A 13,172-nucleotide genomic window follows, 5' to 3' on the forward strand; every position below is an offset into this window, starting at 1 on the left:
GTATGAGTTATAGGAAATGTCCCAAATAAACAAATCTATAAACAGAAAGTAGACTAGGGTTGTTAGGGAGAGGAGAGAATAGGAGTGACTGCTAATGGGTACGGAGTTTCTTTTAATGAGAACACTCTGAAATTATAAAGTGGTGATGGTTGCACAATCTTGTGAATATACTAAAAACTCATGAATAACACACCTTTAAAAGAGTTAATTTTATGGTATATGAATGTCTTTTTTTTTAAGATTTATTTTAGAGAGAGAGAGTGTGTGTGTGTAGAATTGGGGGGAGGGGCAGCGGGCAAGGGAGGAAGGGAGAAAAGTAGACTCCCCGCTGAGCTCAGAGCCCAACACGGGGCTCAATCTCATGACCCTGAAATCATGACATGAGCCAAAACCAAGAGTCGGATGCTTAACGGCCACCCAGGTCACCATATGAATTATATCTTAAAAAACTTGTTATTTTAGAAAAACAAAATGAAAATTTGCTGGTTAAGATCCACAAATTAACTTCACGGACTAAGAGGTTAGATGATCTCTGGTGGCTTCTGGTTCTTACAAAAGTTAAATTTTAGGGTGCCTGGGTGGCTGAGTCGGTTAAGCGTCTGACTCTTGGTTTCGGCTCAGGTCATGAACTCAGGGTTGTGAAACTGAGCCCGCATTGGGCTCCACGCTCAGCATGGAATCTGCTTGAGATTCTTTTCTCCTCTGCTCCTCCCCCTGCTCCCCCCACCCCCAAATAAATAAATTTTTTTAAAAAAAGCTAAATTTTAGTCAAACTTCAGAAGCTTAAGCTTAGAAAAGTTAAGTAACCTGTCTAATGTCAATAGCAATTAAATGAAAATAAAAAATATTCAAACTCTACATCTGCATCCAGACATCCCTTTCCAATGATTCAGTGATGTCCTGCATTTCTGAACATATGACACAATGATGCAAGTCTTTGCAAGAGGCAAAAGCTAAAATCTATTATTACTTAATACGCAGAATGAAGTTTTGATGCAATGTATCAAAGACTGGTATAGCAGTTAATTATTTTTCAGTAGAATTATGCACATTTAACAACCAAACATTACATGACTATAAACATATTATAATGAATTTTCTAATCTTTACTCTAGATTAGCTCTAATTTTAGCAATCTGAACAAATCAGAAAATTTTCAAACAGACCCAACATTTTAAACATTAAATCTAGTACCCATAAGTCTAATCATGTTACTCCCAGAAAAAAAAGTTCCACAAGGAATGACTAAAAGAGCTTGGAAACATCTATAGCAGCTGAGGAAAAATTTAATAATAATTATTAGTTTTTCAGAAGTAGGCTGAACTCAAGGTTACTGGCACTGGAATTTTGTTTGTTGAATTTAAATAAACTTTCCTTAAAGCCAATCTTTAAAAACATTTATCACAGTCTAGCAAAATTCCAGTATATCCCATGGTCAGTCAGAAGTCAAAAAATAACAAAGAAATGTAGAAGATATATTTTACTTTGTAACATCAAATACGGGAATACTACTGACTTTATAGCTGAATACTCAGAGACATGTGGCAAAAATAGTAGACACTAATCAAGACTGAAACATGCTATTAATTAATATAATGAAGTATTTTATTCATTCTAATATTCTGCCCCTTGGCGTACCTTTTATCTTCACACTAATAGCATCTGGTATGAATTAAAAAGCCCCTAATCACGAATTTCAAGGGTCTCCTTACTAACCACAAAACATCATGGATGTGTGTGGGTGGGTGGGTATGCCTTTCCAAAGGTCTCTTCATATGTGATAGATGACAGTGTTTCCTCCTTTATTCCCTTTAAATATTCTATTATATTTACTTGTCTACAACCCTGGCCCCAAATTACTTCTATGTGAATATAAAAACAAACAAAAACAGTGGCACCTGAAATCTAGAGGTATCTGAAAAATGATTCTACTCTACTTCATCCTACTCTAACCTGCTTTGTTATTTTCTCAGAATTTCCCTCATGAAGTAGTTTGTTTTGCTTATGAAAGAGAACAAGACAATGAGATTTTATTTGAAGCAAAGCCAAGTTTTAATAACTCATGCCAATTTTAAGGAAAGCTTCCCTAATACATCAAAATTCTTATAATTTATAATACTATTTATTTGAAATTAAATTCCCACATCACCCTTTTCTTTTAATAAGGTTCTAAAAATTTTTTAAAAGATTGTATTATTTGTGAGAGCACATGCACACGAGAGAACACGAGTGGGATAAGGGGCAGAGGGACAAGCCGACTCCCCGCCTGGTGAGCAGGGAGCCCGATGCGGGGCTCAATCCCAGGACCCTAGGATCATGACCTAAGCCGAAGGCAGATGCTTAACAGACTGAGCCACCCAGGCACCCCTTTTAATAAGATTTTGACTGCTTTTAAACAAGCAAGTTCAGTTCATCCTTTCAGAATATTTTCTATCAATTCCATCCCTGCACTTTTATTAAACAGTACCTAATTTATAAATCCTTTCATTAAAAACCACTACCCTCAAATAAATAAAATCTTAAAAAAAAAACACGACCCAAAGTATCCCACCTTCCAATCATATTTTCAATTCTTAAAATAGTATTTTCTCTACTCACAGATAAATGATGATGTATCACTGGAAACTGATGGCTTCCTCTTAAAGAAGGAAATTAGTTGTCGCATCCTTCCCTCATTTAAAACAAGGTGGCTGTTTCTGGCTGTGAAAAGGCTGAGCAGTTGCCTCTGGCATGTGTTTATTAATTAAAATACTGGCAGGGAGACACAACTTTAAGGGAGTACTTCTGTTGTAGTTTGATGTGTTAGCAAATTATGTACAGGAAAAAAATGTTTGGTATAAAGCTATTACACTTCATTTTAAAATGAAAACTTAAAACTCAGTATATCCAAAAATGAAGCTTTGACTGGCAATAACAACTCTATAACTTCCACTAACTTATCATGTTTTCTATAATTAACACATTTGTGTTGAGTCTATCAGCAATAAACCTATTACTTATTTCTCGAAGTATTAAGTATTCTATTCAAAAATTGAATTACAGATACCTCTTACATTTTTTAAAAAAAGATTTATTTGTGAGAGGGAGAGAGCACATGAGTGGGAGGGGCAGAGGGAAAGGGAGAGAGAATCTCAAGCAGGCTCCATGCTGAGCGTGGAGCCCGATGGGGGACTTGATCTCACAACCCTGAGATCATGACCTAAACTGAAACTGAGAGTCAGACTCTTAACCAATTGTGCCACCAGGTGCCCCTGGTACTACATTTTGAACTACTTTAAAGCAAAATATGTGAAACAGCCTTAAATTCAAGGACTGCACAAAGGTATTTTTGAAAACCACAGTGGACTGCAAGCTGGAAGAAAATATAGCTGTCCTTTAATCTACACTTGCAGAAAAGTTAGGCAAGCAACATATAAACAGAAATAGGAAAAACCAAAAAATTTGAGAGAAATGGTCTCCAATCTTCTGTGCTTAGGGAAAAAAAAAAGTTTCACTAAAGTGAATCTGGCTTAAGCTGTATTTGTTTCTTTACTGAGAGTACATGAATATTATCTATTAGATAGATTTTTCTGCCTGATCTAAGTAGAGCAAATGGACAAATACATTAATCTTAATTTAAAAATTTAAAAATTTAAAAGAAAAAAGGAATAATCAATCCAGCCTTGGGCTGGGTATATTACAATGTAATCATTCTCCAAGTCAGAGAGAATATTTACAAGAATATTTTAATAAAAAACAATGGAGGGGTGTCTGGGTGGCTCAGTTGGTTCAGTGTCTGCCTTCCTCAGGTCATGATCCCAGGGTCCTGGGATCGAGCCCTGCATCGGGCTCCCTGCTCAGTGGAGAGCCTGCTTTACCTTCTCCCTCTGCCCCTCCCATCCTGCTCGTGTTCCCTCTCTCTCTATCTCAAGTAAATTAAAAAAAACAAAGGAGTGGTGGGAGATGAGGGCCAGTAAGAGGCAATCGGGAATTAAATATTTTTACTCTAACAAAACTCTTTGGAAAAAAGAGCATTAAAATTCTTTCAGGTAAATGTATTTTGAAAATATGTATTTTTTCTGTTTTCACTATAGTTTTTTGTTTTTTTTTTTTAAAGGAGACAAAGTTTATTGAATACACTGCGAGAGAGCGGTGGGCAGGACAGCAAGGGGGATGCTGTCTGCCTGTTTCACTATAATTAAAATACCTGAAGGCATTTACCAGACTTCACTATCACTGCACACATCTGATTTTTTGAAACACAGAGAAGCATGCATGTTGCTTTCTGTCAAGAAACGTGGTTCCTTAATAAATTTATAACAAAGAAGATGATGTGATATAGTAGAAACTGTTTCAGACTTAGAACATAGAGACTTTGTGAGGAACAAATCTAGTATATATGGTATCTTTGGGAAAATTACCTTGCTACTACTCCTGGTAGCAAGAGTTCTGATCCAGTGAGTGAAGAGCACACTGGACATCATTCTTTACTGAAACTCTTTGGAGTACACCAACTGCATACCTAGATCAAGCAAATTCAGACTTGGCTCTACCACTTATTAGCCTGGAATCTTAAACAGTGAGTTAACTCAATTTCAATTTCTTTATTTCCAAAATGGAGATTATAAAGTCCTGTTAAGAGAATTATTGTGGATATTACATAGGATGGTATGAGTACAGAGCTCAATAGACACTTAAATGAATGGAAGAACAACAACAATGCAAACTCTCTCCTTCCATAGAAAAGTGGAAGTAAAAAAAGAAAAAAAAAAGTGGAAGTAGCTCTATTTTCACATCTATAAATAATAAATGCCAATAAATAGAATACTTAATTTGAGTTAGCCTGGTTTTAAGGGAATGCAGATTAATGTATACCCATAACACCAGTTCACAGATTATTCGTGTGTGTGTGTGTGTGTGTGTGTGTGTGTGTGTGTGTAGGAAGGGAAGGAAGTACGTTCAATGATCAAATATTCTAAGTTTGGAAACATATATTTGACATCAATCTTCCTTGCAGATTCATAATGCATATTAGCACTCTAAAGGATCTAAAGTCCTGTAATAGAGGTTTAACTTATTTAACCCACTGTTCTCAAAATTTATTTGGTCACAGATTTCTTTTTTGTTTACATCTACTAATAACTCATGGCACTGTTTTGTTTTTGTTTTTGTTTTTTTCACAGAATGGAGTTTGGTAGTTTTGAGCCATGTTTTATGTGTATGATGCCATAGGAACAGCTCCACTTCTTATTGGCAGTCATTAATTAAAGAAAATCAAATAGATTATAAGTTACAGATAATAATTTCATTACAATTTTACAAACTTCAAGGAAATCAAATTCAAAACCTGAAAACTGCTTTTCAGTAATTTTGATATAAAAGTTTGAGTTTGAAGTAAAAGGTGAATTTCAAGGCTATAAATGTTAGCCCACATATAGAAATTTTTAATTCAAAGATTGTATCTAAAAACCATGTAGTGACTGAACATTTTAGCCCTATGCTTTAGCTCTATGTGACTAAAAGTAAACAATGATGGTTGGTTATATGGCCTTTGCATGAAAAGAACTTATCTTGGTCTGAATTCAAATTGCTATTACTGACATTCTATTATACTCCTCTTCCTTCCTGTACACATTTATGTTAAGGCAAGAGAAACAAAAGTATTTTCTATTTTTCTATTTTCTATTATACTGCTGTATTTACTTACCTAGTATTTTCACAGCATAATGAGGACTTTCTAAGACAATTCCTTCCTCTGTATCAAATATAGGGTTATCTATTCCAGTCTTTGGAGGAATTTGGGCTAGTTTCTTAAGTCTCATGGAAGAATTAAGGTCAAGTTCTTGTTTTTTCCCTTCTTCTTCTCGCCTACGCCTCATGTCTTCCTGTTGTTGCCGAATACGCTCCAACTGTGCACTTCGACGTACTGGCATCATCCTGGTGCCCAAATCTCCGGGGCAGTCAACAGCCATCTCTCGATGCTTCTGATGTTCCTCTGGTGATGCAAGATCAACATTTTTTACTTCGCTGTCTGATTCCTCAGTAACATGCCCATTCATATGGGATGTTGTCATGGTTATCTATAAAAACCTGTACCACTTTTTATAAATCAATTTCTCCTATAAAGCCAATCTCTTGATTCTGTAGTATAAAATCCATGTTACTTCAAAAAAAACAAAAAAACAAAAAACTTCTCACATCACATAATAATGCTATGAAATGTATCCATGAAGGAAATCTAAGGGGAAAGATGGGGAAAAAAAGTGTAAGAATTACAACATAAAAGTAGATTTTACACAGCCCACTTCCAATCTATACACAATATAGTATCTCGTAAGTGTACAACATTATTTGGCTATATAGGTTAAGTACTTTCCTTTCATTTTACAGATAATGCTGAGAAAATCAAGGTATTAAAAAAAAATCCCCTCCCAAGAATTTGAAGCATACTGTTTAATTCTATAGCTGAGAAAAATCAATGAATCAGAAAGTTTAGCAAAGTGGGAAAGTAATAAAGTTTTAGGTACTAGTCTGGTAGAGAATAGGTGCTTAAGGTTTAAAGATGTTTTGATCATCTTTGTATAGTCTCAACACAGTACTTTACACTCAATTTACAAGAGACTGAAATAACTTCTTAGTTAACTGCTAAAGAAATGGGCATACAGCAAGCCATGTCGGTGTCTCACTTGAGATTAAGGCAGTATTGTGGGGGACAATTCACTTCTGGGAGTTTATGAGATGCAGGAGATACCTAATGAAAAAGAAACTTTAATTAGCAGCTAAGGCATCTATAGGATAAAATCACATTAAGTGAGAAAAAGACTATGTGGGTTATCAGTCCTTATAACCAGTCACAATAAAAAAAGAATTAAGAGTTAATTCTTTATGAGGACTCATTCAGAGAATACGGTTGATCTGCTACTACCCAAAAATGTTAAAGTCACACTGCACAGCAAATAAGAATATATTGGACTTAGAGACCAGAAACTGAATTTTAATGCTGCCGCTGCCACTTCTTCTGGTTTTATGATTTAAGACTAGTCAGTTTCTCTCTCTGAACCTCGGCTTTTTTTTCTTAAACGATTTTCTTTTTTTTTTAGATTTTATTTATTTTTTGACAGAGAGAGACAGCAAAAGAGGGAACACAAGCAGGGGGAGTGGGAGAGGGACAAGCAGGCTTCCCGCTGAGCAGGGAGCCTGATGCGGGGCTCCATCCCAGGACCCTGAGATCATGACCTGAGCCGAAGGCAGATGCTTAACAACTGAGCCACCCAGGCACCTCTGAACCTTGGATTTCTTTGGAAAATTTATTCATAGGCTTGTTCTGAGTTTTAAGTGAGATATCATATGCAAGTTTTAAAACTAAAAAATACATATATGCATATTAATTCTTAGCATTAATTTGATTCTATTTTAAAAACCCATTATTAACTTCATTCTCCTATTTTAAAAATCCTTCAACATATTTTATTATTTCTTAAAAGATTTATTTATTTATTTTAGAGAGAAAGCATGCACAAACAGGGGGAGGGGCAGAGGGAAAGGGAGAGAAGCGGACTCCAGGCTGAGTGCACAGCCCCACTCGGGGCCAATCCCACAACCTCAAGACCACGACCCCAGCAGAAATCAAGAATCAGATGCCCAAATGACTGAGCCACCCAGGCTCCCTACTTCAACATATTTTAGACAAGAAAAATATTTTACTGGATGACACTGGCTTTTCATCTAGCCATTTCTTAGGTATAAGTAGGCAGATTGTTTATGTATGTGTAAACCCACACATTAAATCTAATTAGTCTTCTCTGTTCAGGACTTTAAAACTATTTACAATAATAAACCTACCACCTCCTTGAGTTGAGCATCACTTCAGTAAATAGGCTGGTTAGAGCATATGCCAACTCAGCAAAAGCTGAGTTTTCAAACAATACTCCTAAATGCCAGCCAACCTTCTCTCAAACATCTTGTCACAGACTTCTTAAACTCCACCTAGACTGAGAGGAAAATGACTAGACCAACAGGAAGGAAAACAGGTGCAAGCTACATAAGCCACTAGCATTACATTCTCACAAGAATTTTGGTAGACTTTTCTGTCTTATATCCAAATTTTAACTTCTCTCTTTATTTATAACTATGTGACCTACACATAAATAACTTATTTATAATTGGATTGCTTTCTTTTTCAGTAAAATGAGAACTATTAGAATTATATTAGGCTGTTCTTAAGTTTTATATATTGATTATATGTAATGCAAATTCAGCTTATTTAATGTTTTCATTATAAGTAAGCAGAAATGTATGTGGGAGTTACTGTAATCCTATGCTTAATTTTTATTTTAAAAACCTAGGAGTATAGGCGTGCCTGGGTGGCTCAGTTGGTTGAGCGTCTGCCTTCGGCTCAGGTCATGATCCCAGGGTCCTGGGACCGAGCTCTGCATTGGGCTCCTTGCTCGGCGGGGAGCCTGCTTCTCCCTCTCCATCTGCCTGCTGCTCCCCCTGCTTATGCTCTCTCTCTGTGTGTCAAATAAATAAAACCTTAAAAAAAAAAAAAAAAACTTGGAGTATACATATGTCCAGAAAATTAAAACTCTCAACTTTTTCCAATTATATTTACTGGGGATTAAAAATCATATTTAATAATGAATAATGTACTTTTTACCTTATATGCTGGTCTATAAAAATATGATCTGAAATTAAAACTCTCAGCTTAAAAACTGTAAGACTGTGTCCATAATTCATCACGATAGATCATGGGAGGGGAGAATTACAGCTCATGCAAAAGAGATGAGGCCAGGTGATCTGGGTCAAAGTTTTCATGCTTAGACTATTATCATGCTTGTCTTTCTGGATCTAGTCTTCTACTCTCAGAAGAATTTCTGCAACCTGATATTAATCTGCTTAAAATTCCATTTTGGTCATTTCCCTTGGAGTGTTCACAGTGTACTGGGAGAGACAGCAAAGAAAATGAATGATTATTCTTCCCAGTTGGTTCCTCCTCATTAGATTCTAAATTGAAGACAAGAGTCTGGTCTTATTTTTATACCCCCCAGTATTTAACACAATACATATCATATAGAGAATGCCCAGTGAGAATTTGTTCAACTAAGAATGTCAGAAATTCATACAGGATTGCACAGACCATAGACTCTGAAACTTACTATGTGGTAAGGAGTCACAGAAAACACTCAAAACATAAGGATACATTTCTTTGAGCAATATTTCAAAGAACAACTAAAAATTAGCCAGATAGAAGAGTCTGTTCCAGGCAGAGGGAATCACATGACCAATAAGAATGAAGAGTATGAAAATATAGCACTTTCAGAAAACAGAACAGAATGCAGTAAGGCTGGATGGGACAGTGGGAGCACACCATACATGAATAACGATAAAAAGGCAAGCAGGGGGCCAGACTGACACAGTTTAAGAGCTAAGGACTTAGACCTTTATCTTAAAAGTAGTAAGAATTATTACAGGATTTAAAGCAGAGCTGACATGGTCGCATTCACTTCTAGAGGAATATCACTCTGGCAGAAGTGTGTAAGATTGACTGGCAATGAGACCAGTTTGAAGGCAACTGTAAGAAATGAGGTCCTGAACTAAGACAGTGAGGACAAAGAAAAGTTATGTTGAAAAAAACATATAGGTTACAGAATTACTGGAACTTGGTGTCTGCCTTTCATATAGCAAAAAGAGGAGAGTTGAGAAAAAAGAAGAGAAGGAAGTAGTAGTAGCAGCACTTTAACATGTACTGAGCACTTAAGTGCTGGAGAATACTGCAAACACTTAACACAGTATTCACTCATTTAATCCTCATTACTACTCTAAAAGTAGTTCCAAATATGCCTGTTTTGTAGATGAGGAATGGGGGCTGAAGCAGGTCTTGAAGATAGAATGGAAAAATAAGCAAGAGGCCATATGAACAAAAGGCAGGAAGATAAAAGGTGTGGGAAAAGTACAAATAAGGCTAGTTGAACTAAGGCAGTCAGCTTGTACAAGAGAAGAGCAGCTAGAAAGTTTGATTGGGTCCAACTTACAAAAGGTCTTAAACATAAGTCCCTAATTCTCAAGACAATAAGAAAGTCATCAAAGATTTAGAAAAGAAGAGTGATTTGTACATAAATGTAACTGAGCATTTACTCTTGGCTAGGTACTAGGGTTATAGAGACAGGATCCCTGCCCATTAGCTTATCTACCAAAATGTCCTACAGGGATCTAGAAATTAACATGTCCAGAGTTAAACTCATTATTTCCCTTTAATCCCCTCATATTTCTCCTTAATCTTCTTCCTCCACTCTCAGTTCTAATTAATGCCATTATACTTACTCAGTTACCCAAGACAGCATAATATTTAAGAGAACAGGCTCCAGAATCAGACTGCCTAGGATCTAATCCTTGCCCACTCTCCTTTTAAAAGTCTCAGTTGAAATACATCCTCCTCCAGATTTCCATGACTCCCCAAACTGGTTATGTGCCTGCTCTGAAATCCCACAGCCCCTGTCACATCTCTGATCAAACCAGACTACAGCTATTTGTATCTCTGTCTGCCCGCCCCATCAGACTAGAAGCCTTTAAAGGTAAGGAACCATACTGACTCATCTCTGGATCCATGATATTGTCCAGCAGAGGGACCAAGCAAACAGGGAGGCTTCAGAATAAGAACCTAGGCAGTGTGACTCCAGGACCAGTATCTTTGGGTTACTAGATGGATGGCAAATATCCTTAAGATGGAAAATACAGGAGAAGAACAATTAGATAAAAGAAGACAGAAACTGAAGGATAATATGGGTTTAGTTTTAGATACATTAATTTGAAGGTGACTACAGGTCATATGGGTAAATGATCTACACCTATTAAGCAGGGATCTATCTTATTCATCTCTATAGCCCTGATATCTAGCAAGGGACAAATGCTTAATTAAGCATATGAGTAAAATCGCTCCTATGTTCAAATACCTCTAATGGCTTTCATATTGCTTAGAGAACAGAGTCCCAACTCACAAGGTAAATCCAAACTTTCTATTTCCAACACAAACTTTCTAAGTTTGCTTCCTCATTTGTGCCTATCGCATATCTTTTTTCTTCCTGCCCAAGTTCCTTATGAAATAAGAAATATAAACTGCTTCTCCTTTCATCTTCTGACTTCAAGATCTATCACAAGTCCCCATTTCCTTCAAGAAATCTTCCCAGACTGCCTCGGTTAAATAATGATCTCACCAAACAACACTCCAAAAGACTTTATAATGGTCACAAGTTAATTCATGAGGGCCATAAAAGATTCAAAAGTCCTTCCAGAATCAAAGAAACATTATGCTATGTCCTATAGTTCTAGCATCGAAATCATTATAATTCTTAAACAGGCAAACCATGAATACTCTAGCTCACATATGTAGTCAATACATATCAATAAAATGTGGCAATCTGAAGGAATTATACTCTCCCTCTCCAAAACACACACACACACACACACACACGCATGCAAGCAAAAGAAAGAGAAAAAGAAGAAAATCTTTTGACAATTCAGAAGCTGGTAAATAACTAGAGAATTACCTCCTTATGTGTAAATAAAAGACTGCCTTATGCAGATAATATAGTTACAGGTTCCTGGCCCTAAGAGTATTCTATTCCTCTCTTCTCAACCTTCTAATTATAAGTTGTTTTTAAAATGCCTCAAAAGCCCACATTTCACATCCTCATCAGAGTCCCAGCTCATACCCCCACCCAAGAAAAAAATAAAAATAAAAAAGAAGTCAAAACTCTTTACATAGGCCAAAAAACAAGAAAATGAATTTTCAGGTTGGCAGGCCAAAGCTGTTTCAGTGCTAGCTTCAAACCAGTTGGGGAGAAAGAGCTTTGCTTATGTGAGTTGGCTATAGGAGAAGGGGGTAAAGGGAAGCTAAATAAGCTTCAAATAATTAAAAAAGATTGAGATTGGGGGACCTGAAATAGCCTGAAGGATATAGGCCCACTGAAAACTCCACACCAAGAAACAGAACCATTTGTGTGACAGCTGGGGAACATGAAGATGGTCGTCTACACTAGTGTCCAGAACTCTGGATTTTTTTTTCAATTATCCTTCCTCCCCTTCTCCCACAAGCAATGCCTTTTGACTAGCAGCTGGGAAGTTTCATTTTAAGTGATCAGCATTCCTCTGACATTCTAAGAAGTTGGACTATTTGTTTCCATAGAAACAGCTTTGTCAGCTAACAGAAGATTCAGGCCAAGAATAGTGAAAAGAACTTACGTTATGCAAATTGTAAAGAACTTGTCTACTATCCTCTTAGTTTTTCTTCTCTGGTTTTTCACAGAACGCAGGTTTTCTTACTCTAAAAGAGAGGAGAGACAATCAAGTGTAAAGGTCTGCAGTATTTTTTAGGGGGAAAGAGTGAGAGAGAAAGGTTAATTTAATATGATATCTAATTGTTTGCAGATGGCTAGGATTTCCTGGTATGAAGTAGTAAAAATGTAAATCCTGCCCCCCCAATATTTAATGGACAGCAATTAAAATCAATGTGAATTACCTGAAATCAGTGAGGAGAAAGAAGTAAGCATAACTGGTAAGACCCTCTGCAGATTATTATTATTATTTTTTAAAGATTTTATTTATTCATTTGAGACACAGAGATACAGAGAGAGAGAGAGAGAGAGAGAGCATGAGCAAGGAGAGAGGCAGAGGGAGAGGGAGAAGCAGGCTCCCTGCTGAGCAAGGAGCCCGATGTGGGGCTCGATCCCAGGACCCTGGGATCATGACCTGAGCCGAAGGCAGACGCTTAACCATCTGAGCCACCCAGGCGCCCTTGCAGATTATTTTTAATGATACCTTTTGACCTCTAATTTAAGGTTCAAATAAAAATGCAGTTTATATATTTTCTTTGTTTTAACTACAACTTCTGGACCAATTTTAAATATTATGAATAGTTTACGATGCTGAGAAAATGAGAAGTTAGGGATCTAAAAAGATAAAAAAGAATTTGACAGACAGGAACCATAGTTAATTCAGAGGGGGAAATTTTGATGCTACACTGGACCAAGACAGGAGAGGATCCTGCTGTCCTAATGGAGCTTATATTCCGGCAGAGTAACAGATAATACAGAGCAAACATGATAAGATGACTTCAGATAAAGAGCTAGAGAGAAAGTGAAACTAATATAATAAACAGTGATGTTTGGAAGGGACAGCATTAGATAAGAAGGCCAGGG

At 36.6% G+C, this 13,172-nt stretch overlaps 1 protein-coding gene across 2 annotated transcripts in view; it reads right to left on the reverse strand.

Annotated features, from left to right (window-relative positions):
• PALS1 (protein associated with LIN7 1, MAGUK p55 family member) overlaps positions 1–12,248 on the reverse strand; it is a 52,555-nt gene extending 40,307 nt beyond the window's left edge. The window contains exons 1-2 of one of the 2 annotated variants that reach the window (XM_021679726.1): positions 12,217–12,248; positions 5,687–6,217 (exon numbers count right to left, since the gene is read on the reverse strand). In XM_021679726.1, coding sequence (XP_021535401.1) covers positions 5,687–6,053 — 367 coding nt within the window. In that variant the 5' untranslated portion in view covers positions 6,054–6,217; positions 12,217–12,248. Of the gene's footprint in view, positions 1–5,686; positions 6,218–6,642; positions 6,713–12,216 lie in introns of those variants that run through there. The other variant, XM_021679727.1, reaches the window with a different exon arrangement.
• Positions 12,249–13,172: the final 924 nt, after the last annotated feature.

The sequence above is a fragment of the Neomonachus schauinslandi genome, chromosome 9 (genome assembly GCF_002201575.2).
Source record: "Neomonachus schauinslandi chromosome 9, ASM220157v2, whole genome shotgun sequence".
NCBI lineage: Eukaryota > Metazoa > Chordata > Mammalia > Carnivora > Phocidae > Neomonachus > Neomonachus schauinslandi.